Source organism: Leucopleurus acutus (assembly GCF_964270905.1).
Source record: "Leucopleurus acutus genome assembly, chromosome: 17".
In the NCBI taxonomy this organism is placed as follows: domain Eukaryota; kingdom Metazoa; phylum Chordata; class Mammalia; order Artiodactyla; family Delphinidae; genus Leucopleurus; species Leucopleurus acutus.
Window position 1 is genome coordinate 59,236,807 of NC_139159.1, and position 27,994 is coordinate 59,264,800.

At 33.2% G+C, this 27,994-nt stretch overlaps 1 protein-coding gene across 3 annotated transcripts in view; it reads right to left on the reverse strand.

Moving 5' to 3' along the window:
• The window catches only part of CSMD3 (CUB and Sushi multiple domains 3), a gene marked incomplete at both ends in the record, with an annotated part of 1,083,475 nt that overhangs the window by 279,518 nt on the left and 775,963 nt on the right, over positions 1-27,994 (reverse strand). For all 3 annotated transcript variants that reach the window (XM_082858355.1, XM_082858354.1, XM_082858353.1), the window contains 2 exons: positions 7,107-7,298; positions 26,356-26,558. In XM_082858355.1, the coding sequence (XP_082714481.1) occupies positions 7,107-7,298; positions 26,356-26,558 (395 nt within the window). The remainder of the gene's footprint in view (positions 1-7,106; positions 7,299-26,355; positions 26,559-27,994) is intronic.

Sequence of the window (27,994 nt, forward strand, 5' to 3'; positions counted from 1 at the left end):
TTGATCAGGAAATAATATATTACACAAAGTTGGCAGCTGCAGAAAAATAGATAAATTAAGATATGGAGGGCCCTGGTGGTGGAGTGTGAGAGTGGGGATGTAAATATAGGTATGCGCACCGAGAAAGAGAGAGATTGAGACCGAGATTGGGATTCTCATGATGTAATGACGTCTCCTACACATAATCACCACATCATCATTGTTATCTGAGTTTTAAAATTATAGTTTCCCTCAGATCAATTTTACCATTCAGTTGTAAGGCATACGGGATTCTCTTGACAGCATAAAACTGGTTTTGGAAGGAGGAGAATTTTGGTTCTGGTAACATTTCAGATATTTGTTCTTTGCCTGAGCCTAGATATGCAATATCATCATTAGAATTTGGTAAGTTTTACCATCTTAAATAATGGATGTCTGCTATTATTGATACATTTCCCCATGACCCTCTGCTACCTTTGTCTCAGTGCCTCAGTCACAGTAGATCACCTACTCTACTGAGAATATTTATTTGCTGAGCCTTAATTTATTTACTTCGACTTAACCTATCACCTGTATGGTTTTTGTGGTGTATCAAATGATTAAACAAACTATCTCAACTTTAGTTCTCCCTATTCAAACTTCAACGCTTCCTGAATATTTAACGAGTCCCTCCTATTAATCAGGATAACACCCTCGACTCAATCACACAATCTCTCTTCCTTCTCCAGAACCTGTGTTCATTTGTCTCCTTTATTCTCTCTGGTTTCTTCCCCTTTGTCCACAGGTGTTCAAGTCTCTTTCATCCTAAAAATAAAACAAAGTCTCCTCTAGCCTATTTCCTTTCACCTTTTCTTCAACTGAAAATGTTGAATTTTACCTGATGGTTAAGAAATCCCCTCACCCTTTTGTGTTTGGTTATATGGGTTCACTGTGAAGAACCACCCTTCACCTTCTGACTCAGATAAGATTCACTTATCAGGTCTTTGATAAAATCCTTTAAATAAGCCCCCTCATTTTCCTATGACAAGACCAGACATGGACCCTGCAAATTCCCATTCTTTGACTCAAATGATTAGCTGAATTGCTTGATCTCACTGATCAATCATAATAAACTGCTTGTAACCAAACTTTGGTCAAGCTTCTCTCCTTTCTCTAGGTCCTTGAACTCTGGCTCTCCCTCAGCCTTGAGTGAGCACACAACCTCTCCTGAGGATAGGCTGGACTCAGAGTACAGCATTCTGGGCCACTCTTTCATTTCACTTCCCCACACCTGGTTCTTTCCAGCCTTGTGTACTCCTCTCTATAAAAGAAAAATCCCCTTTTCCAAATTCTTCAGGTGCTGGAAGATCTCACCATCACATTGCTCTCCCTATCATAGTAGTACCACTACCCACACACTATAAAAATCCTTTTTAGTTTTTAAATGATCACCATCATGAGTTTGGTGAACGTCTGTCTTATCATATAGTTACAAAATTAAAGAAAAAATTTAAAAAATTCCTTGTGATGAGAACTCTTAAGATTTGCTCTCTTAACAACTTTCATAGATAACATACAGCAGCATCACATATCACGATGTATGTTACATTCGCAGTACTTACCAATCTTGAAACAGGAAGTTTGTGCTTTTGAACCAATTTCATCCAATTAGCTCTCCCCGACCCCCTGACTCTGGTAACCAAAAATATGATCTCTTTTTCTATGAGTTTGTTTGTTTTTGAATTATAATTGACCTACAACACTGCTAGTTTTTGGTGTATAACATAGTGATTTGATATTTCCATACACTACAAAAGTAAAATTGTACAATTATTCCTTGTTAATAAAAGTCTCTCCTCACTATTTTGAATTTGTTTTCTATTTTACCACTACACCTTTTGAAAAGGAAGTCTAATCTCATTCTCTCTTTCATCACCTATGTACTATATGTACCTGTAGGCAGACTAACATGATTAGCAAAGCAGGTCACTGGGAAAAAATAGTTTCTTAAGTTATATCTTGAAGAAAAGTACCAAAGTATTCATCCTGAAAAAACTTATCTCAGGCTTAGAATTTTTTTTTTTTTTGAAATTATATTTAGAGAGACAACAACCTTTTTGTTGCTTAGGGACTCTAGATGTCTTTATGTGGTCCTTCCCACCTCTCCTGCTCTCTCCAGCCATTGCTATTTCCCTTAGCCCCCGAGCCTCCCACACATAACACTCCCTAGCTCATCCTCAAATGACTTTTGTATTGACTAATATAGGAGGGTATTTTTGCCTTTATCTTTCTCTTCATATCTGCAGTCATCCTTATCTGTTGACTTTCACCGTAAATTCACTCTCCTCGTTTTTGGAACTCCACTTCTAATTTTCTTCTGATGTCTTTGTACAGATCTCAGTTTTATTGGCAAGCACTTCTTTCACTTCATCTTATAATTTTGGTATTCTCCTGAATTCCTTACCTAATCGTCTCTAATTTTCACTCTATTACATTTTTCCTTGTTGATCATGTCCGAATTGTGAGTTTATCTTCCACTTACATACTGATAACCCCTTTTTCCTATCATCTCCAACAGATTTCTCTGCTTAATTCTAAACTATATACTCAAGTGCTTACTGGCTATCTCTACCTGATCACTGTGGGTACATCAAACACAGAATATCCAACATATCCAAACCTCAACTCAAATTTCTCCTGTATTCCTAGGTTGTTTGGTTAGCACTATCATCCAACCACATATATTCCCAAGCTAGAGGCCTAAGATTCTTCCCTTTTCTTTATTGCACCCTTGACTCCAGTCTATCAAGAAGCACTATCAAGACCCTACCTCAGTTCCTCATAGATATTTTTCAATCTATCTCTTCTTTCCTTTTCTAATACCACATTTCTAGATCTGACTCTTACATGCCTCCAGAATTATTGCAATATTTTTTGTTTCCCATGCCTCTAGTATAATCTCGTTTCCTCCATTTCATCTTCCCAGTGAAAACATCTAATCATACTATGTCCATGCATAAAATTCTGCAGTTATTACACATTGCCTAAAAGATAATGTCCCGACTCCAGTATAGCTTTCATGTCTTGACTCCTGCAACCTTTCCAATTGCATCAACCACCAATCTAGACACATAATTTACACTCAAAACTATCATTTGCTTGTTCCTTGTATTTACATGCCTTTATGCATCCTATTTGTTTTTCCTGACATGTCTTACCTTCTACCTCTATATAACTTTTACTTAGGTCTCAAGATTCATCACTGCCTCCAGGGAGTTTTCCTAGAAATTCTCAGCCTGGACTCTGCTTCAGCTCTCTCCAACACACTCTAGTATCCATAGCAACCTGTGCCTATCTCCATCATTTCCCTTACCATATTTTATTTAAATATTCCTTTCAGGTATCTGCATTCATCACTAATCTGCAGGCTAAAGACTGTGTTTTATATGTTATTTTCTATGTGAGATTTAGCATATACTACACATTCCATAAATGTTTGTTGAATTGCTATTGACTCCTTGTATTGATTGTGAAGATTAAAGATGAATAAGTCTGAATGGCAATCTAATTTGTTTTGATAAAAATAATAATTTGTTTTGATAAAAGCTATATGTTTTGATTAAAATAATGACACATTTTATCTTTGGAACTTTAAAAATCATATGTGAATTTGAAAAATGTTAGAAAAATATGTGTAACAGCAAATGTAGTTACATATGTGTATATATATATGTATAGAGGCACAAAAGGCAGGAATGTTTTTTGTGTTTTTTTTCACATTCTAAAGAAGCAGTATCATTTGTACTTTGGGGGATCATGGGGGCAATTTTATTTGTTTGTTTCAGTTCTCCTTATTTTTCACAGGAAACTTTGGTCTTTTTTATTGTTAGCAATTTTATACACATGAACACATCCACATATACGTTTATATGTGTATATCCTTTATCATATAAGATATAGGAAAATCCATTACACATATTTTTAAGTATCTTACTGGATATATTTTGTGATTATACTATTATTGGAGCATAAGATCCTTTAAAATTCTTTTGATTCTATTATTAAAATTATTTATTGAGGTTTTCCAGATAAATTTCATAACTGTAGTAGATTTTGAAAATCTATAAAAGCCATTGAGACAAGCTGAGACATATTATCTAACATTTGTATATCCCAAACAACTCAGTAGTAAAGAAAACTCTCTTTGCATTTAATATATTAAACTTTAAATCCCATTTGGAAAATATATCTTTTACTTTTATGCATCTAATCATAAAGCATCCAAAATAAGATTCTCTTTAAATCAAATATATTTATGAATTAAATTTTCAGTTAGGTTCCATAGAGTTCTGACACATTAATGATTTGTTCTGCGTGTAATTTCTTATAAGACAGTTATACAGGCAACTATTGATAATGATTTTACAATCTTAATTTTTCTTCCCTATTCAGTTTTGTGTCTACTGTCTTAGCAGCCCACCCATACTAATGTCTTTGTTATTTACCTTCATATTGAGTGCTGTTACTTTCCCTCTGGCAATCTCAAAGTAATCTTCACACTGTCAATTCTGTTAGAATGAATTCTATTAACTCTCTTAAAAATGACTGTCCTTCTGCTTGGTGTTTGCTATAAGGTTGACTACTTCTACATGCAAGCAAAATGCTTTATGCTCCAGGGTCTGAGACATAAACTTATGAAGTTTCTAAAAAGTTCAGGGTTTAATCTTTGGCATAGTATTTCCAATCATGGAGTTCTTTCTTATAAGTTTCAGAGGTCAAGTTTTCTGCAGCTTAGCAATTTTTCAAACTTTTTTTTTTTAAGGTTACTATCTTCCTCAAAGAAACTCTAATGCATACCCTCTCTTTAAGCAATCTTTTCCTACCAAAAAATTATACACAACACCACTGTCCTTACAAAAAATTCCCACAATCTGCTTAATTAAAGTAAAATTTGGTGTTTAACTTTTATTTTCTAGAATTATGACTTGCTGGCTAAAGTCTTGTCTACAAATGAAATTTTATAACAGCCTATCTCAAAATTCTTTACTCTTTTAACCTTTTGGATTTTCGTGTTTTCTAGCATTTCAGTGTAAAGCTGTTAAATGTTTCAGAATTCTCTACATGACAACATTTGACATAATATAGCCTTTCTAGTAAGTCTAATAAATAACACCCGTTTAATAGGTCTAAGAATCACAATAAAACAAGAAGTTCCACAGTAAGTCTGTGGAATTCTGTCATTTCCTCTTTACACAAAGATTCTCTTTACAAGATACTCAGTCAAATTCCAATTAATTTGAACGTGGCATTTTAGTTTAATTGGCATTTTTTTAGGTTAACTGTCCAGTAAACAAATGAAAACTTCATTGTTTCAGTCCCTTTTCCTTTGAAAATATTTTTTTCTCCATATTTTTTCCTCTGCTTTTATGAGTGTATTTATAGTAAATGTAAATTAATCGATGTTTGATGATTTGGAATCTTGCAGTGGTACATAGAGAACAACAAAGGAAAATATGGCTAAATCTGAACTGGCTCAATGTAAGCCCTTATTTTGTGCTTTTTTTATGTCCCTTTAATAAGCCTTTTCCTTATCATCTGTTCCATTTTCTACAGAAGTCTACAACTATTTGTCTACTCCCTGCCTGGTTTGAGCCTTTAGATGTGTTTTGTTCTGTGTATTTTGTTTTTTTAAATTCCTACGAATAAAATACAAAAGATGTGATATGAATTCAGATTTTTTAGTTTTCACTTTACTAGAGAAGTTCACAAAAGCAGGGAACTCTTCTGTCTTATTGTACTGCTAAATCCTCAATGCCTAGGTTAACACATAGGACACACTAATGAATTTGAGTTTGCAGCTCTTGCATAAGAAGCATAAAATGGGTTAAAGTAAATCTGAATAACTGAGTGCTTGATTTGTTCACTTCTGACTGAGGTACTAAACACTCTTTTCCTATTATCATGTGATTTCCCCAGTGGGGAAATGATTATTGAAAATGTATTTATGAGTTAGATATAAAGTGAACAAAAATAAGGCTTTCTCTCCTAAAAGTGCTAAATTTGCATGCTATAAGAAATACACTGAACAAGATATGGAATCTTCTCCCAAGGTGCTTGCAGTGTAGTAAGGGAAAGAATATGATAAATAAAATTTTGAGTACACATAACGTACTTTGGGCAAACTGTATTATACATTCTAGATGATGCCAATTTTAAAACACTTGAGCTCAAGTTTTGAGATTAAACTAGCTGAATTTAAGAACCTTAATAACGAGATTTTTTTTTAAGATTATATAGCAAGTTTTCTCACTATTTTTACTCCAAAGGTTGTATATCCCTCTAACTTTTCTCAGACCCAGTAGGGAAATAATATGTATCTTAATTTCTAGAGTTAAACTTGGAGATTCAAGAATAGACCATGGATTCAAAAGGCAGAGAGTTGGAAGTATGAACCAAGTGGTTGCAAATCCTTAGATCATCAAAATAAAAACTGATAATTCATTTGGAATACATGGATTGAAGGGAAAGTCAAAGCTTTGAAACTCAAACATAAGTTCTGATAAAATTTTCTTTCTTAGAAGGAATAACCATTATTGAGGCAAGATCAACCTGGCCCATTTTAAATAAGAGTCTGAATCCACTCTTTAAATTTTAAAAGTAGTGAATAACTACATTTGTATAGTAGAAAGGGAAGATGAAGATTTTTCAAGAACTTTGATTCTATTTTTTCTTTGGAATTTTATTTTATTTATTTTTTTATACAGCAGGTTCTTATTAGTTATCTATTTTATACATATTAGTGTATATATGTCAATCCCAATCTCCCAATTCAACCCACCACCATCCACCCTGCCATTTTCCCCCCTTGGTGTCCATACATTTGAAGAACTTTGATTCTTTACTGTTTTTTTTTTTTTTTTTTTAGAGTGTTAGAACCACTGAGAATCTAATAAAATTATAGACCCTCTCCTCAGGGGAAAAATAACAATAATTTATAATTTTGTGCGTTTTTGGAGGGTCATAGACCTCTGAAATCTTATACTCCCATATAACCTATTCCAGAATACTGTTCTTAATTAAAACACTGAAACCAGTTTTTAACCATTGTTTTACACCTGTATAAAATTTTAATTATTCTAAATTCGTACCTATACAAACTGGTGGGCTGGGCTGCCAGAAGTATCGATTTTCTACCTGAATGCAGGTTATTCTTTCCTCTCCTTGAAGCTCATATCCTGGGTCACATTGAAAAACAACAGTGTCCCCAGGTTCTCGTCCATCCCCATTTCGAGTCCCATTCATGGGAACCCCTGGGTCACGACATGCAGTGGCAACAGAACCTAGGAAAAGACAGAAACAAACCTTTAGTTTTGATGCTATCCAAAATCACCTTCAAAGTTCCAGATCTTATATTTGAGAAGCTTCCACATATCTATGTGCTCTTAGAAAATTAACTTAAAAAATGCTTGGGGTTGGGCTTTCCTGGTGGCGCAGTGGTTGGGAATCTGCCTGCCAATGCAGGGGACGTGGGTTCGTGCCCCAGTCCGGGAAGATCCCACATGCCGCGGAGCGGCGGGGCCTGTGAGCCATGGCCGCTGAGCCTGTGCGTAATGCTTGGGCCATAATTCCCTGTGCTATACAATATCTCCTCGTTGCTTTTTTAATGGAGTATATAATCTGTAAAAACTATCTATGAATCACTATGCTGTACACCGGGAATTAATATAATATTGTAAATCAACTGTACTTCAATTAAAAAATGCTTGGGCTAATTTTTAAATACCTGCACAATAAATACTTTTTAATTGTTTTTGGTAAATAATTTATGTGTTAACTTGCTTCAAGCAGGGACATGGCATTTTAGTAGCTAAATAATAAATTTACTCAAAATCTGTTTTTTGATACTATGTGAAAGACACTGTGAAGAGGATGAAAAGACAGCTGCAGACTGGAAGAACATATTTGCATGGGCTATATTCCACAAAGGACTTGTATCTGGAATATATAAAGAATTCTTAAAACTCAACTGTGAAAAAAAAGAAAGAAAAAAATCCAACTAGAAAATGAGCAAAAAACATTTCAATAAAGAGGATACCAGATGGCACATCAAAAAGTGTTCAATATTATTAGCCATTAAGGAAATGAAATTTAAAACCACAATGAGATATTACTACATACCTATCAGATCAGCTAAAATAAAAAATATAGTAACACCAAATGCTGGCAAGATTCTGCAAAACACTGAATTGCTTACCCATTGCTGGTAGAAATGTAAAATGGTACAGCCACTCTGGAAAGAAGATGGCACTTTCTTGCAAAAATAAATGCGCTTACCATAACCCAGTGATTGTACTCTTGCCCATTTATTACAGAGAAATAAAAACCTGAACGTGGATGTTCACAGGAGTTTTATTTGTAATAACTAAAAACTAGGAACAAACCACCTTCAACAGGTGAATCATTAAACTAAATTCATACCATGGTATACTGGTCAGTAATAAAAAGGGAATGATGATATACAAGACAGCTTGAATGGATCTGAAGGCAATTATGATGAGTAAAAAAAATGCAATAGTAAAATGTTTTATACTGTTTGCCTCTATTTATGTAACACTCTTGAATTGACAAAATTATGAAGTTGGAAAGCAGATTACTGGTTACCAAGAATTGTAGGGGGAGGGGATGGAAGGAGATGACCAGGACTATAAAACAGTAAGTAGAAGGATCTTTGTGATGGAACTGTACCGTGGTTTACCTCTGGTGGTGGTGATCAAATCTACATAAAACTATATACAAAATAAACATACACACAAAAATGAGCATATATAAAACTAATGAAATCTGAATAAGGTTCATGGATTGTTATCAATGTCAATTTTCTGCTTGTGATATTGTGCTATAGTTATCCAAGAAATCATCATTGGAGGAAATTGGGTAAAGGGTATACAGGATCTCTATTATTTCTTACAATTGCATATAAATCTAAAATTATTTAAAAATTTCAAAAAGTTTAAAAAATCATTAGAGAAGAGTATGGGACCACAGGAAAGCAACTGTTCTTCTATATACAGTATAGGGCACATATAATAGTATAATTAACTACAATTATTCAGGTTAATGGAACAAGATATTACTTTGAATTACCACAAAGCAGATTTACCCTAAAGAGTATGATAATTAAGTATCAAGATAAAAAAGCTATTAAATTTTTCATTTAAGCTACTTATTAAACTATGTTCATAAACGTAGGATTCAGCCCTTGTAAAAATTATTTTTTAAACTGCATATTAAATTAACTACACAAATGGCTGGATTACAGACACATAACTGGTATTCACTCATTCATTCATTTACTAACTTAATATATTCCAGACACTGTGCTAGGTGCTAGGAATACAAAGAAGAAATAGGCAGACATAAAACTGAACAGACTTCAAATTGTTCAAACTGCATAGCGGTGGCACCTACAAACAGATTCTGTTGTATACATCCCTAGTAGGTAAGTAAACAGGTACAAAGGTAGGAAGGTAGATACAGATAGATAGATAGATTCACCAATATATCAAACAATTTGTTACAATCTATCAGGTATACTTTTTGTACTGATAGCTCATCTCCCTAATACTCATACACATCAATGAAAGCAGAGAATCTACACACAAATATTGTAATGTTCTGACTCTCAAAGTTGTTTGGGAATCAAGAGGACCATATCAATTAAAAAACTGAAAAAAAAAAAACTAATGGTGGTATGTTAAGTCTGAGACTGCATAAAAGCAGCAACAACAAAAAAGTGATATTATATATAATCACATATATATATACACACAAAACTGAACAGACTGCAAATTGTTTTATATATCTTTTCAGAAAGGGTAAAATAAGGATATTTTTATTTTAAGTTTTTTAACATCTTTATTGGAGTATAATTGCTTTACAATGGTGTGTTAGTTTCTGCTTTATAACAAAGTGAACCAGCTATATGTATACATATCTCCCCATATCTCCTCCCTCTTGCATCTCCCTCCCACCCTCCCTATCCCACCCCTCTAGGTGGTCACAAAGCACCGAGCTGATCTCCCTGTGCTATGCAGCTGCTTCCCACTAGCTAGCTATTTTACATTTGGTAGTGTATATATGTCCATGCCACTCTCTTACTTCGTCCCAGCTTACCCTTCCCCCTCCCCATGTCCTCAAGTCCATTCTCTATGTCTGCATCTTTATTCCTGTCCTGCCCCTAGGTTCTTCAGAACCTTTTTTTTTTTTTTGGATTCCATATATATGTGTTAACATATGATATTTATTTTTCTCTTTCTGACTCACTTCACTGTATGACAGACTCTAGGTCCATCCACCTCACTACAAATAACCCAATTTCATTTCTTTTTATGGATGAGTAATATTCCATTGCATATATGTGCCACATCTTCTTTATCCATTCATCTGTCGATGGACACTTAGGTTGCTTCCATGTCCTGGCTATTGTAAATACAACTGCAACGAACATTGTGGTACATGACTCTAAAAGGTTATTTTTAAAAGGGTTAATTTCTAAAGGGTTACTTTTTAAAAAGGGTTACAAGATGTAGACTGCAAATGTTATTTTACCGACCACTTGAATTAAATCTATGTATCATTATACACATCATCAGAAATCCTAACAGTTTTGCTTCATTTTACTGTCAAGCTAGTGCTTCTGAGCAATGGCCAAGGATGAAGACGTTACATGTATAATTCCTTTAATTCTCCTAGCAAACCAATGGGTCAAGTGCCATTATTGTTTTTATTTTAGAGGTGAGAAAACTAAAGTTTAGGAAGATTAAGTAACCTGTTCAATATTACAAAAACTAAAGAACGCAGAACCAAGGTTTGAAGCCCAGTCAGTATGATTTCAGAAGCCAAACCCTTAAATGTTACACTAGACTGTCCTCTTCTACCTGTTAACTGTCCTAGAGATACATTTTCTTTCTCAGTTAAATATAATAAACCCCATTAAGAAATGATAAAAAATACAGAGATTATACCCATAAATAGAAAAGCTACAGTGCACATAAATGTGTCCATTTTAAAAATATTCAATCTTCTTTCATTTGAGTTATTTTTGAGAGAGTTATTTTTAGTTGTTAATAGAATAACAATCAGACTCATATTGGAGAATATTGAGGGAAGTGGGGTAGGGACTTGGTTCCAATTTCCAATTGGATTTGTTCTTTAATACCTATCAGTGTTCCTTATCAGAACATCCATTGCCAGGGTCTGGCAATTATAATCTTTCAATATTGATAGACTTTATTTTTTGTAAATGCTTTTGTGATAAACTCAGTCATTAAGCTTTTCTTGAATTGCTCTGGAATGGTTTCCACCAACACTAAAACTGATCTATGAATTGGTTTTACAATACAAAAGTGGAGCTGGATGTCCTACATACAAGATTTACACTTAGGATGTTTTAATCGGAAAGGAGTGATATAAAGGTAAAATGTGCTACAGCTTTCAAGCTGAAAAGTAGAATGATATACAGATTATGAAAAATATTCTTTTGTTGTTTTTGTTATTGTTGTAGAGGCTTCCTATGTGCTGGACTCTGCAAAAAGCTTGAAGCTTAATATGAACATTCTCAAAGTAAAAACGTACATAAAACAATGTTACAAAAACACTGAAATGAAAGCAGCTGGTATAACAATGTCTTACCAGAGTTTGAGGGAAAAAAGATGTTTTGGCCTTATTGTCAGAGTCACTGTGCTTAAAGATTTAAAGTGGAACCTAGTAGCTAAAATATAAAGGCTTCAATATGATAGCTAATATATAATATGTAAAGATATTCATTTGCCTTTGGACTGGTTGACTTGAAGGAAGAGAGGTGGCAAAATTGTACTCTGCCTTTTTCTCTCAACTAATAAATAAATTATAAGTAAGATTTTAAAACACAATAGAGAATGATGGGGTTTAGTGAAAGACCAAATAAATTTTTTCTTGCAATTACTTGAGTTCTGAAAGCAATTAGTTAAACACACACAGAAAGAATTACTTGCTGTGAATGCTATTGTCTTATTTTCTTTACTTATTCAAAGTTTAATCTCTATACTGGTTATACACTGTGTTTTGGGGTAGACAAAATTACATTAATTTTGGCATCAGTCGTTCTTCTTTTCTGTATTAAATAGAAACTATAGCCATTGAAGAAAATAACTAAACATTTAAAAAGTCATTCTGTATCTCCTTGGAAATTAGGACTGAAATAATCTCACAAAATTAGCATGATTTAAAAACAATTATATAATATTAGAACTCAATAAGTATTAGTCACATATGTAAAAATAGATTAAGAATTTTTATTTGACATTTGTTGTTTAATTTTGTGGAACATACAATTCTCAGAATATATAATTCTTATTTGCATTTTATTACTGTTGTTTTATATATATATATATATAATATATATATATATTTAAGTAGATGTTTGTTCCTCTCTATTCTCTTCTACTGTGGAATAATATACAGGGTGTTTCTATAGAATGAGGACTTTTTTGCAATTAAGTATTTTAATTTATCAACTATTTTAAAGATATAAAAATTTTAAAAGTATATATTAGAAAATAATACACCTGCCACCAGTGTATTAAGATAGGTAAGTTCTATTTATTATCTCAGTTTTTTGTTTTTGTTTTTTGCGGTATGCAGGCCTGTCACTGTTGTGGCCTCTCCCGTTTTGGAGCACAGGCTCTGGATGCACAGGCTCAACGGCCATGGCTCACGGCCCCAGCCACTCCACGGCATGTGGGATCTTCCCGGACCGGGGCACGAACCCACGTCCCCTGCATTGGCAGGCGGACTCTCAACCACTGCGCCACCAGGGAAGCCCTATTATCTCAGTTTTTTAAGTCCAAATTACTTCAAATTTAATTGATGAAATGAATATCTGTATTTGTTCTCTTAGGTTTAAGTTTGTCATTTATTCCTGATTTTTCTTAACATAGATATGTAAAGTAAGCATAAATTCCAACAAAGATAAAGGGTCTTAACAAACTTGTTATCTCACCTGCAATGATATCATGAAAGGAACATTCTAGAAAGTGTATATAATAGGCTTATATGCTATCCTATCCAAATATATCTTGGATTTAGTTTTCAAAACCTAATGAAATTGACTATGAAAGATGACTTCCCTTCCTTGTCCCCCCCCCCAAAAAGAAATGGCCATTTACATTTTGGTTAGTCTAGAATAGGAATTATCAGCTGGTTAGTCTGTTTCACAGCTGATTATTCAGTAAAAATGATAATAGTCACAGGGAAAAGGTATATAAATAGAAGAGTATGTGACTAGTTAATATTGTCATTATGTAATATTTATTGGACACTTACTGTCTTTCAAACACTTGTACTGTGATCTATATCTCATTTGATTCACAAGAAGTCTGGGTACTATTAGTATCTATATTTTCCCAATGAGAAGATTGAGGCTAAAAAAAGATAAGAAGCCTGACCAACATCACATAGTTACTTAAAGTGGATGAAGAGTCCTGTGCAGACATGAGACCATTACCGAGGGACATTTCTTAAATAAAAGTGATTTGCAATAAAAATAAAAGTGTTTGCAAAAAAAAATAAAAAATAAATAAAATAAAATAAATAAAATAAAATAAAATAAAATAAATAAAATAAAATAAATAAAATAAATATATATAAATAAAATAAATAAAATAAATAAATAAATAAATAAATAAATAAATAAATAAATAAATAAATAAAATAAATAAAATAAAATAAAATAAAATAAATAAAATAAAATAAATAAAATAAAATAAAAAAAAATAAAAGTGTTTGCAAAAAAAAATAAAAGTGTTTGCAAAAAAAAAGTGCTGAAAGTGTGAACTATAGTATAAAGCTCAAGTGAAATAATGACTTCAATTGAAATTTCTAAAATATGTTATTAATCTTTATTGTCATTTTAAAATCAGAAGAGCAGCTACCTACCTGCCTATCATTCTGATTGGAATAGTCCAAAAACCTACATGTTTATAACACTTAGCTTTAAATGTATTAATTTCTTACTTAAAAAAATTTCACAGATATTAACAATACAGTCTTATTCACAGGATTCCATTGGTGTATATTTTGTCAAACTGAAATAAATCTGTGTATCTAAGAACGAGATGTAGTTGTTCAAGGTGAAGGGCAATCAGAATAGATACCAATAAAATAATGATGATTACTATTATTGTCTGTATTGAGAGCATACATTGTGCAAAACACTTAACTAGAAGCTAAGTTTATACTCTTAGGCTAAAACACAAATCGTTATGAAGTATTATTATCCCTATTTTAAATGGGTAAAATAAGTCTCCATGATATTAAATGTTTGCTCTTAGTAGAGTTGGAATTTGAATCAAGAAACAGCAGGGCTCTTAGCCATTAGGGTATACTGTCTCAGCACAAACCTATCCCATTACCAGATAAAACAATGAAAAGCCATGCCCTACTAATGGAACTCTGACCGTTGTTATTCACAAAAGAATTGGGCAAAAAAGTTAGACTTACATTGAAACAGAAAGGCAAGAACAGTTTATAACCCTTCATTACACACAAACAATTTCTTGCTCCTGATATTTCACCATAAAGGGAAGCAGAAAAGAAAGACTCAAGGTTATTTTGCGGGTATTACTAGAAGTAATAAAAATAAAATTTAACCTGCTATATGCCAAATTTAGCCATACATGTGTCAAATGGTATTAAGTAATTAGAGTAACAAGAACATTTCCCCTCCAATTGTTTTTCTCATTCTTGTTCTTCCTGTCCTCTCTTTTTTTCTGATTTCCTTCCTTACAGTTCTTTAAGAGAGTAGAAGCAATAAGATAGGCACACCCTCACCAAATCTCTGGTGTCTGCATCCATATTCTCTACTTCCTCTCCCGTAGCAGCGAAGAAGGTGCCCTTGCTCTATGTAAGGCTAACCCTAGTTCTTGTCCTGCTGGTATTAAAACCTTTCTTTTTCTCAAGGACTTCATTCCTGAAGATTTTTCATCTCTTCTGAATCACTAGGTTTTCCTTTTGTACTGGGTCATTCTCAAAAACATACAAATGTGGCTTACAACTTCCATCTTAAATAAACAACCAAAATCCTCATTACATTCCCATTCTCTTCTAACTATTTTTCTCATTTCCCTCCTTTCTTTAGTAGGAAACCTATTAAACATCTGTCCTGAGGGAGATATCTATACAACTGTCTCCAGTTTCATCTGCCATTCATCAGACATATTCACTAAACTGTCCTTGTTAAATCGAGGCTGCCAAATTCAATGATAACTTAGTGCCTTCTTTTTTCAGAAAAATCTTAGCAACATTTGTCACAGCACTTTTTTTCTTGGCTTCTCAGTCATCAGACTGCTAGTTCTCTTTTCTGGCTTATTTGCTGCTCTTTCTGGTATCTTTTGCTATCCCTGCCTTGTTAACCCAATGACTGAGAGCTGTAGTACCTCAGGGATTAGTTCTTAATGGTTCTGCTCCCATCTTTCTACAACTTCTCCTTGGATAACTTCACCTTATCCCATGGTTTTAAATGCTGTTTTTAGTTTAATGCTTCCCAAATTTATATATTCAGTCTTAATGTCTTTCCTGAGCTTCAGACCATTCTATTCAACTGCCTATTTAACTTCTTGTATATCTAATAGGCCCCTCAGCTTACCGTGTCCAAAACACTTGCAAAATTATAAAATCTTTTAATTTTCAAATTTTTGTAAATAAAAATGTAAAAAATATTAAATTTCACCTGTGTATAAAATTTTTTCCTATGCTACTGATATCAGTAAAATCAAATAAATATTGTTCCATTTGAAAGTAAAAATTTCTCATTGCAAATTTATTTCTAATTTAATATAATACCCAGATACAAATACTTTTGTTAGAAATAAATTCACCATAGAATGTAAAATCCTGACATAAGAAATAAACTGAACATTTGCAAACATACAAAATCTTGTAATTTTTACTTTATTTTTTATGCAAGTGATTTTAATCTGTATGGTAGCATTTACTTCTAACAAAATGAATTTTTATATCTGGTTATTATAATAGGTCAGAAATAAATTTGTAATGACAAACTTTTCCTTTAAAATTGAACTGTTTGTATTCCACCAAAAACCACTTGTATCCATAAGTTTTTTCTTAAAAATTCTCATGACTCAGGGTGTGAAAAAAATAGATATGTAAAAGTAATACCATTTTATAACTACTTATCATATACAGTAAAAATAATTTTTCAAGATGTTATTAACATGCTAATTATATATAAGTGTATGGAAATTAAAAAAAGAGTTTATGCTCAAGTTAAGAAAGTTTACATTAGCTTTTCTTAGGAATTGTTTTTACAATGCTTTTAATCTTCACCAATAGTCTAAATCCACTGAAAGAGTTACTGCACTTATTGTTAAGCAACATGGGATCTTATCAAACCAAGCGTTGCTATACCCTAGGAATAAATTGCCCTTATATGTAAGACATTGAAGAGAATCTTTCACAATAGTTAAAAACAGTTCATCAAGGATAAACAACAAAGTCCTACTGTACAGCATAGGGGACTACATTCAATATTCTGTGATAGACTATAATGGAAAAGAATATATAAAAAAAGAATGTCTATATGTGTGTAACGGAGTCACTTTGCTGTACAGCAGAGACTGGCACAACACTGTAAATCAACTATACTTCAATGAAAAAAAAAAAAGTTCAAGTAATATGTGTGGGGGACTGCCCTGGTGGAGCAGTGGTTAAGAACCCGCCTGCCAGTTCAGGAGACACCGGTTTGAGCCCTGGTCCAGGAAGATCCCACATGCCACAGAGCAACTAAGCCCATGTGCCCCAACTACTGAGCCTGTGCTCTAGAGCCCAAGAGCCAGAACTACTCAGCCCATGTGCCACAACTACTGAAGCTCTTGAGCCTAGAGCACGTGCTCCGCAACAAGAGAAGCCTGCTCAGCAATAAGAAGCCCGTGCTTAATAAATTTTTTTATTAAAAACGTGTGTGAAATGAATGAATGGATGAATGAATGAACAAAATTACAACTAGTCATTTCAATGTATGCTTAAGGTTTGTTTATAACTTAGCATTTGTTTGACACTGGGAAACATTTATTCCAAGACTGCAGTAACAACATTTATGTTACATTTTAATTTGCTTTAATTAATCTATCTGGATAACCTGAGGCTGTTTTCAGAATACTGATAGCACTAAATACTACAGAAAATGACTGAGTTCTCATCATTTTTACAACTCATCAGTACTGTAAATATACTTCTGACTTCTAATTTTATATTTGTTTCATCTAATTGAGCGTATAATTTAATTGGAAATGCGCACCTCACCTAATACATATTTCACAGTCCTAACTAGCACATGTATAAGTTTCAACTATATTATGGATGATAATTCAGAGATAATGTCTGAATTACCATCTTGGTGACCTTGGGCAAATTAACAGTCCAGTTTGCTTATGGCATTGCTCTGTGCAACAAAGAATAAATACGCTTAAATCACTCATAAGTTCTTGTGTCCTTTCCATTCAGAAAGTAGACACTTCGGTATAAACTTGTTTATCTCAAGAACTTTCAAAAGAGAAAAACCTTAGATTCTATACAGTTGGATAAAATCAAAAGCAGAAGACTTGTACTGTAATCTGTACTGTTGTAAGAAAGGGACATTGACCAGGTTGTATTCGTTCCCTGAATTTTAACTGCCTCATCAGTAAAATTGACATAGTAATAATTTTTTACCTGCCTGATTTAGTATTAGAAAATAATCTTAAAGTTCTATTCTAACAATTATATTGTATAATTCTATGAAAATATAAACTCTGAGATAAATCTTTAAAGACCACTAGATTTTACTATTCACTGTGTAGTTTGTCTAAGAAGTTGTTGTATATTATTTTTCAATATGTCAAGAAACTTCAGCAAGGTCACAGTCCAGATTTGGTATTCACAAGGCCTTACACTCTTCCAGTTTTATTGCCTTATATTTTTGTATTGACTAAGAAATGACACGATTTTCTCCACCTCACTATCTATAAGGAAATCAAGCTGGGTAATGGGAATATTTAACCTGGAAGGAAATCCCATCTAGAATCAAATCAATCGGAAAATATGTGAAATGCAGATGTGGTTACCTAGAGGTGGATTTCACCCTGGAGAATTTTGCCCTTGACTGCGTCCCTGCTTTGTACAAGATCCATCAATTTTAAAAAGAATGTTCAACATCATTATTAGGCCTACACTCTGCTAGCTACTCAGTAACGTGGCTATCTTTAGAATTTCATTATGTTTCTAAGGGTACATCTAATGATATGGCAAGTCAGGTTAAAGTAGATAGCAGCATGACAAGAGATTTTCCTCCTATCAACCCTGGATGGAAACAAAGCTGCCAATGCAAAAGAAACCACAAAGCTAGTGTTATAATATATTCCAAGTACTTTATATAGAAATACCTTTTTAAAATACATATTTACTCATTTATTTCCTATCAATCATGTGCTGTTTAAAGTAGAAACCTACTTTAAATATAAAGACAAGTTAAAAGGATGCTAAATGAAACACCATGCAAACACTAATTATAAGATATTCATATCAGACAATGCAAACTTCAAGACAAGGAAAATTCCCAGAGAAAAAGAAAGCTACTTCATTGTAATGAAACAGTCAACTCATTAAGAAGGCATAGCATCTCAAATGTAAACACCTAGTAACAGATCTTCATGATACACAAACATGACAAGACATGATAAGATAGAAAGAATAAACAGGCAAATCCACAATTGCTGTTGGGCATTTCAATGCTACTCTTTCATTAGTGGATTAAAAAAAAAGTAGACAAAATATCAGTAATAATATAGTACACTTCAAACACAATGCTATCAACCAACTGTATCTAACTGGTATTTAATTCACAATAATGGCAAGTGTACATTCTTTTCAAATGCACATGGTTCTTTTAGAAAAATATATGCTGGACCATAAAATAAGTCTAAGTCAATTTAATTCTTGAAATATTAAAATTGTAACTAAATTTATAATATGAGATGTTTCATCTTTATCACAATGAACTTTCAAAGACTATACTCTGCTTCATAAAATGGAGGTAAAAAGAAAAACTTTTGCTGGAATTAAAATATTTGAGGTGATTAATGTTACTGATGTGACATATAAGATTGGACTCATTTAACTATTTGGGAAGTTCTGCTAAGGAAGCTGGCATGTTAACACTTTTCATATATGCAGAAGAGAATTTAGAACATAAAGTGATGAAATTAGTAGAGTTTTCATTTGTTCTAAATGAAAAGTCATGCTTTTTTTTAAACAGATTTATGTCTTCTAGTTTTCACATGGTCAATGACACCACATGATCCCCATGTATGTTAACATACATTGTGTACAAGTTGCATTTTCATCATCAATTTTCTTTTGTTTTAATTGAGATGTTACTGTTTTTTTTTTTACATCTTTATTGGAGTATAATTGCTTTACAATGGTGTGTTTGTTTCTGCTTTATAACAAAGTGAATCAGTTATACATATACATATGTCCCCATATCTCCTCCCTCTTGCATCTCCCTCCCTCCCACCCTCCCTATCCCACCCCTCTAGTTGTTCACAAAGCACCCGAGTTGATCTCCCTGTGCTATGTGGCTGCTTCCCACTAGCTATCGGTTTTACATTTAGTAGTGTATATATGTCCATGCCACTCTCTCACTTTGTCCCAGGTTACCCTTCCCCACCCCCGTGTCCTCAAGTCCATTCTTAGTAGGTCTGAGTCTTAATTCACATCCCGCCCCTAGGTTCTTCATGACCTTTTCTTTTTTTTTGGATTACATATATATGTGTTAGCATACGGTATTTGTTTTTCGCTTTCTGACTTACTTCACTCTGTATGACAGACTCTTGTTATTGGGGTTTTTGATGATTAGCACAACAAAATTAAAAAAAAAAAATTTGATGATTAGCAGACATTATGAGCAACTTGTATAAAATCCTTAATATGTAAGTAATAAAAGTCCATGTAGTTAACCATGTAGTTAATCCAAACAGGTATTCCAACAACTTATCATATTAAAATTTGTAGGCAATTTGTTCATAATATAAAAATATCAAGTATCCATATCTTAAAATATTAATATACTGTTAGGTCTAAATCTCATATTTAATATCATATATACTACATTCTCAATCAAAATATCCCATTTCACATGAGGTTAACAAGTTATTAGGAAAAATTGGTCTATTAATACCAATGATATCAGGGTCCCAGGGATAAATCTAAAACCAGGGAGAAATTTTATTTAGGAAATAATTCAACTGAAAAGAACATAGCTATAGTAGATAGATACTTTAAAATAATCATAATAATAATCAATTTAATATATCAAGTACTTTAAAATGACAAAGATGTTGTTAATGTATTATCATGGCTCCAAATCACCATTTAATTATGTTTCATATTTTAGAATATAAAATTGCCCCTCTGTAGCTTAAAAGAATGTTAATATAATATACAAGACAAGGAAGTCTCATTTTTTTCTGTATTCTACTACTTTTTGATTGTATAGAAAAATAACCAATCAGTACATGATTTACCCTCTAAAAATATTTTTACAATTTACCTAAATATGTTTAATTGAAATGGGATCATGTGGAACTCCCCACTTTTTAAAACATGTGTTTCTGGATGTACTAAAATGCTTTGATTCACAAATCATAATAAACAAAAATTCTTCTAGCTCCTTTCCTGCTATCTTTTTGGGTTTAGTTTCAAATTTTGCAGGAATAAGTTTGTCTGACATCCTTGTTGATCTCTGCTGGGTCTTCCTGACAGCCTCCTTCAGCTGAACTTTCTTTTAGAAATCTTGGTGGAATTAAGCTTTCTTAAGAAATGAATATTCAGTATGTACTTTCTATCCCACTGCTGCCATAAATGTCTATTGTAAAATAATAAAACAGTATGATAAAATAAATAATTGTTAATTTATCCTATAAAATAAATAACAAACACTCATGGCAAGAACATTCAGACAATAGCTCTACAGCACATCTGTGCAACCTCTACTTCTGTGGATATTTCAAGAATACATATTTCTCAGTGATCTGGCCAACTCATGGCCTGACAGCTTTATGTATCTTTCAAGCCACAGAACAGATTATGACATAACTTGCTGTCATACAAAATAGCCGGCAGGGCAAGAGTATCAAATAGTTCTCCCAATACCATCTAAGATCAGAATGAGTTAGATGTTAATATCTGAGAATATTCTCATTTCATCTACAAGAGCCCTATATGCTACCCATGAAGGGGAAGTGTAACTTACCTGGCATCCACAAAAGACTGGAAAATAGAGATGGGTTATCAGTATTTGTCTTTCAAAATTAATCATGTATTATAATTACTCTGAGCACTGGGAATATATCTCACACATTACTAGATGAGATCAAAGACAATAGCTAATAAATACACCTTGGCTATTTTAACAGAACTATTAATAATGATACTTTGTTGAAAATGGAAAATACAGACCAAATGTCAAACAAGTCAGGATGCCAGGAAAATAGGCATAAACCAGGGCTGTCTTGGGCAAACGAGGATATACAGCCATTCTAATATAATACACACATAGTGCCAGGGCACTGCAGATATAGGAGTGACTAATTCTGCCTAGAAGTTCATTAGTACTTAAAGTATCATTTGACCTGGGCCTTGGAAAATGACTAAGAATTTATGGATTTTTGAATGTGGACTTAAGTGTTCCAGGAACATGGAAGAGAGTTTGCAAAAGAAGCAGAAATGTGAAAGGTCAATGTCTTTTCAGGACAGTGCAGTTAGATGACTAGATGTATGTAACTGAATAGTGAGAGATGAAGCTGGCAGATAATTTGGGTGCAAATTGTGGAGGCTTTAAATGTAATTCCACAGTTTTGAACTTATGACTGTGTAGCCATAAAAGAATTTTAAACAGAGGAGTGATGTCTGATTTATATTTTCAAAACATCAATCAGGTGGAAATGTAGAGAAAAGTCTGGCTGGAGAGACAATGAAGTGAGTGGCTAGTCGACTGCTACAGCAGTGCAGGCAGTAATAATGAGGATGGGAACAAATGCAGGGGCACCATGCAGTCCTTTAAGGCCGGGAGACATCAACATCTCATGACTAAGGAATCCATCTCCTTGAGAATTTTCAACAGTATAAGATATGGCCCTTGGTATTTTGTATTATCCAGCAGGGGCATATTCTTAAAAGAGATGTCAAAGAGTGAAGAGCACAGAAAATGCTCTGTCAAAATCAACTATTCTGTGGGCAAATGACAGCATGATACTTAAAGATGTCCTCGCTGAGGAACTAAAGTGGGATGAGACAAGCAGATTACAAATTAAAGTAGGAGATATATATAGAGCCTGACTGCTGAGAACCAAGGGCAGAACATAGTACAGCATGAGGTAGCCATGTCAGACTTAAGTAGCTGTGATTAAGCAAAAGAGTCTTGCAGAATATAACACCAAGAGGCAAAGCAAAAGACTACAAAGACTGACTAGATCATGAAATAGAAGGCATGAGGCTGCTGATAGTGGCTTGACAGTGATTATGAAGTTGGTATGTGACCTACATTTCAGTTAAATTTACTTTGCACCAAGTTCACTGAAATCCATTTTGTTGGTTGCATTTTGTTGCTTAAGACTGTTTTGCTGCTATTTCCTGACTCATTCCTCCTTTAAGTTATTATTTGACACTTAGCTCTTTGCTCAAAAAAGGAACAGGCACTGTGGTGGTGATGGTGGGTGGAATGGGAACAGAATGAAAATCTGACAATTAAAATAATGATACAAACTGATTTGGCTACTATTGTTCTAGTTTATGCCTGTTGTCCAGCTTAATTTTTTTTTTTTTTTTTTTTGCGGTACGCGGGCCTCTCCCTGCTGTGGCCTCTCCCGCTATGGAGCACAGCTCCGGACGCGCAGGCTCAGCGGCCATGGCTCACGCGCCCAGGCGCTCCGCGGCATGTGGGATCTTCCCGGACCGGGTCACAAACCCGTGTCCCCTGCTTCGGCAGGCGGACTCTCAACCCCTGACCACCAGGGAAGCCCCAGCTTAATTTTTAAGTGTCCCCTTTTACTCTCAAAAGTTATCTTAGATTTGAACAATAAATTACATGATCACCCTAAATAGAATGTTGCTCTTTACGGACATTTAGAGAGGCAAAGTTCGTATAATTAAAACATCTTCAGAACAATGAAATGATAAACTATGTTTTCACATCTTTATTTGGAAAAAAAATATAGCTAGTGCCTAGAGCATGGGCTGGAATTTGTCTTATAAAGAGAGGTCAGAGGATGTTTTAAAAAGAGATGGTTTTATAAACATTTAAAAATGTTTTATACAGAGGTCAGAAAATATTTTATAAAGAGAGGTCTTGGTGCTGAGTCTGGAAGAATGAGCAAGACTTAGAAAAAAATTAAAGTAAAAGAAACTTTAGGGACAGAAAACAGTACAGGGTGTGTGTGTGTGTGTGTGTGTGTGTGTGTGTGTGCGCGCGCGTTTATGTAACTAAGAAGATTTGCCTAAGTGAAAGGAAAGATGCACTCGAGAAATAGCTGGAGATAAATATGCTTACTATCTGGTCCTTTAATAGACTCACCTAGAATGAACGAATGAACAAATGAATAAATGGGTAACATGAGATAGATTTATCTTGGGAAAAGGAATTCAGGTAAAACACTAAAGTGGCAAATTTTGACCTGCAAGCCAAATTTGACCCATAGTCATGATTTATTGGACTATAGACCTTAATATTCTCTTTAAGATTAGTTGTTTTCTTTGACAATTAGATGACTTTACATAAAACTCTTTATTTCAAGTTCCACTTTAAAATTAGTCTGTCTTCCTATAGGGCAAAATGACTTTAGCCAGAGGGGGCAGGAATGTACACACTCCACCTTTCCTTTATTCCTTCTCACTGCTTCACTTGTATAAATCATCTGCTTTTTGGAAGTGTGACCTTAGATGTGGTTCTTGTAAGGATAATCAGAAAGACAAGCTGATTAAATTGTAGAACTTCATTGTAACTAATAACATATAATGAAAATCTTTGTATTTCCTCTAGAATATTAATAAATAATAAATAAGGATAGCAAAAGAGTAGTAATAACTGCTAAGTATTTACTATGCACCAGGCACAGTGTAAATCTCCTTTCAGACATAGGTGGATTTGAGTCACAGCTGCAGGCATCTGCTAGGGTGTGACCTTGAACAAATTAACTCACTTTCTGAACCTCAGTGTACTGTTTGGTAAATGGGGATGATACAACATATCTCATATGGCTTCTGTGAGGATTAAATAGATCATACAAACTACTTACGGTTCTTGGCACCAAGCAAGACCTCATTCATGAAAAAACTACTTTCACATTTGAAATCTGAACACTTATAAAGCTGTATAGGCATAAGTTACAGAAGATCTCCAACCCAGAGACTAATTTTCATTGATCGATGCTATTCACAATATATTAACTCTCCAGGTAATTTTATTTCAATGAATAGGTTTTTAGTCTCAGATCAGTAGTACACATTTGTATGCATCTTAAAAGAATATTATGGAGGCAGATTTATTAAAACTCTGGTATGATACATATTGTTTCCATAACTTTAATATGCCCTACAAATGCAATAAATATAAAAATGTATTGCTAATTTCACAGACAAATGTGCATTAAAAATTCCAGAAATGCATATAAAGCAGTCTGTTTCTATTAATCAGATGTACTTGGCGTTCACAAACAAGAGCCTGAAGCACCTTTTCACATGACTGCATTCAGATATTTAATCACAAATAACCATGTAAGTGTAAAACCTTACTAATTTAAGGTAAATGAGAGGAGAGCTGTTGGTTGCCAAACTACCATTATAAATAACTGAAATTGAACAGCAATCATAAGCAGTTTGCTGACAAATTGTTCCTAACTTCAAATAAAAAAGAAATAAACAGTAGAAAATAGAAGATATAAATATGAACAATGTTTCACTTATAAGTGTTTCAGAATTACAAGCCATTTATGTTCATTAATTACATAATCATTCTCTTATTTTTCATTCCTTTTTTCTTTGTCTCAAAAGATACACTAAGGGTACAAATTGAAAGATACCGACTCTGCTGATGTACACCTCTCTCACATGAGCCTTATTTATAACAAAACAATTCATTTACTTTAGTTGATTATGCCAAACAACTGTCTTCCATGAACAAAAGGTCTGTCAAGTTAATTATATATTTTTATTGACCAGTTGTTAATCTAAAGTGGTATATTTTCGGGCCAGTCATTAAAAAAGTCCTTCATGCTTTTTCTAAAGGGTTCCAATTTTACATTTATTCATATAACGATAATAGTTCATTGGGCACTATTTACTACTCAATACTAAGAACTGTGCACATGTGATCATGTTAAATCCTAATAATCTATTTATGAGATGAGCATTATTATTCCTATGTGAATTAGAAAACTCAGACTCAGGTGATGAGGTGAGGTGTCCAAAGTCAGCAATTAATAAGAAGACAGGATTTGAATTAAGGCACATTTGAAGAATACTGGTTTGCACTCTTCCCATAGATGATGTTGGAAATCTCAGCAAGTTTCAATTAATAGGACTTTTTAAGGCTATACAATTAGAAGATCCCTTAGATATTTTTCTCAAAGAGATAATGTGTGTTGGTAATAAGAGTGAAAAAATAGCAACTAAAAATTTTTGAGTTTTCATTTATTTTCTCCAGCCATTAAACCAAAATCCGTTTTACAGAACAGCATATATTTAACCACTTAGCAGTGTCATAAAAAGAAAAAAAAGGAAAAAGGCCATGAACAATAGTAATTATAATGAATGATATTTCATTGTTGTAGAAAATCTTTAATTTAATAGTAGATCTAAAATATTTTGTCAAAGCTTCCTGTGAATATATAATTAAGATCTTTAACAGAAGAAAAATAAAATTAGTAAAAATGTAGGGTTGCTTCTCTTTTAATGGCAAATATTCATTTCCTTCCTTATCTCCAAAAATTGTACATTTTAAAATATAATTTTATGGAAAATTCAAAATTACAAGCTGTATAATGTAATTATTTCATTTGCTGAATTATTTTAACACCATCTTTATGGAAAATTGGTTTGACAACTGGAGAGAAGGTCTCAATAATTAATTAATTAAAAGTTAATTGTATTTCTTTTTCTTATGTTTTACCTTAAGTCCAGATGAATAATAAGACTAGAAAGAGGAATATTTAGGATCATTAAAATTTTAAAATTAAAGTTTTGAGCAGTAAACAGAACTATTTAAATAGCACTCCTATTTTTTATTTAAGAAATAAAAAAATAACTCACTTGAAAATTGAATTGCAAATCCAGATTTGCTGATATAAAAGTCCGTGTCAAACTGGATGGTTACTATGTTGAGGGTGCTGTGGATTCCTTCAGGAATCAGAGAACCACTAATTTCCTTTAAAAGCATATCATTTTCTGGTGGACCATCCCAAACTCGGAGTATATCATGCGATGCTTCCGTATCAAAAGCAAGAAACTGTAGGCTGTGGGAGAACCATATATCTCTGATTATCTTAAACATGGATTCAGTTTTAAATAAAGAATATAACAAATATTCATCTTGCTACTACTAGATATTCCTTTTAGTCTATCAGATAAAAATGAATTATGTAAACTGCATATATAAACTTAATGAATTTTTATTGAGCAGTATAATTTTTTTTTTAGAATATGATTAAATGTACTATTATATCACCTCTGCAAATTATAAAAACTTTAGGTATACAGACTATCCCTGACTTATGATGATTCAATTTAGGATTTTTTGGCTCTAAGATGGTACAAAAGAGATATGCATTCAGTAAAATCTGTACTTTGAATTTTGATCTTTTCCCAATTGTGATATGCTGTATGATACTCTCTCACGATGCTGGGCAGCGGCAGGGAGCTACAGCTCCGTCAGTCACAAGATCACAAAGACAAACCGCCAATACACTTACAACCATAATATACCCATAAAACCATTCCGTTTTTCACTTTCACTATACTTTTCAATAAAGTTACGTGAGATACTCAACACTTTATTATAAAATAGACTTTGTGTTAGATGATTTACTGTAGACTAATATAAGTGTTCTGAGCATGTTTAAGGTAGGCTAGGCTAAGCTATGATGTTCAGTAGGTTAGTTATATTATATGCATTGTCAACTTATGATATTTTCAACTTACGTTGAGTTTATCAGGATGTAACCCGAGGAAGATCTGTACATTCTTTTCAGTGTTCATGACTTTTAACTGTGGCAATGGCAGGTGACACTTAGAGGATCTCATATGTGCCAGGCACTGTGCAAAATGCATTACATCGATTTTCTTCCTTTAATTGTTACCATGACCCAATGAAGCAGGAACAATTTTTATCTCAATTTTACAAAAGTAGCAAATGGGGTTGAGATAGATTAAATAAGATTGCCCAAAGGGTGGCAGAGTCATGAATTGAACTCAAGTTATCTAATTCCATAGTATGTGTCATTTCCACTGTTTTAAGTTTTTTGTTTGTTTTATCAGACTCAAATGAGGTTTATTCCGCAAATGCAAAAATGGTTCACATTCAAAAACCAACGATTACATTTCACCACAGTGGCAGATATAAGGAGGAAAACAATCACATGAAGATCTCAATATACACAGAAAAAGTATTTAAAAAATTCAGTATCCATTCATAATCATCACACCCAGTAATCTAGGAGTAAAAGGGAACTTCCTTAATGTGAAAGTGTCTACCCCCAAAAAAATGCACAGAAAAGGATAAAAAAGGTTTCATGTTAAATCTATTTTGCTTTGTGTCTAATTTAGACAAAATTAATGTCTGATTATTTTGCACCTAATGCCAAAAATTAGAAATCCAATTATATCAACATGCTCAACTCTCTCTCTCTCTCTCTCTCTCTCTCTATATATATATATATATATATATATATAC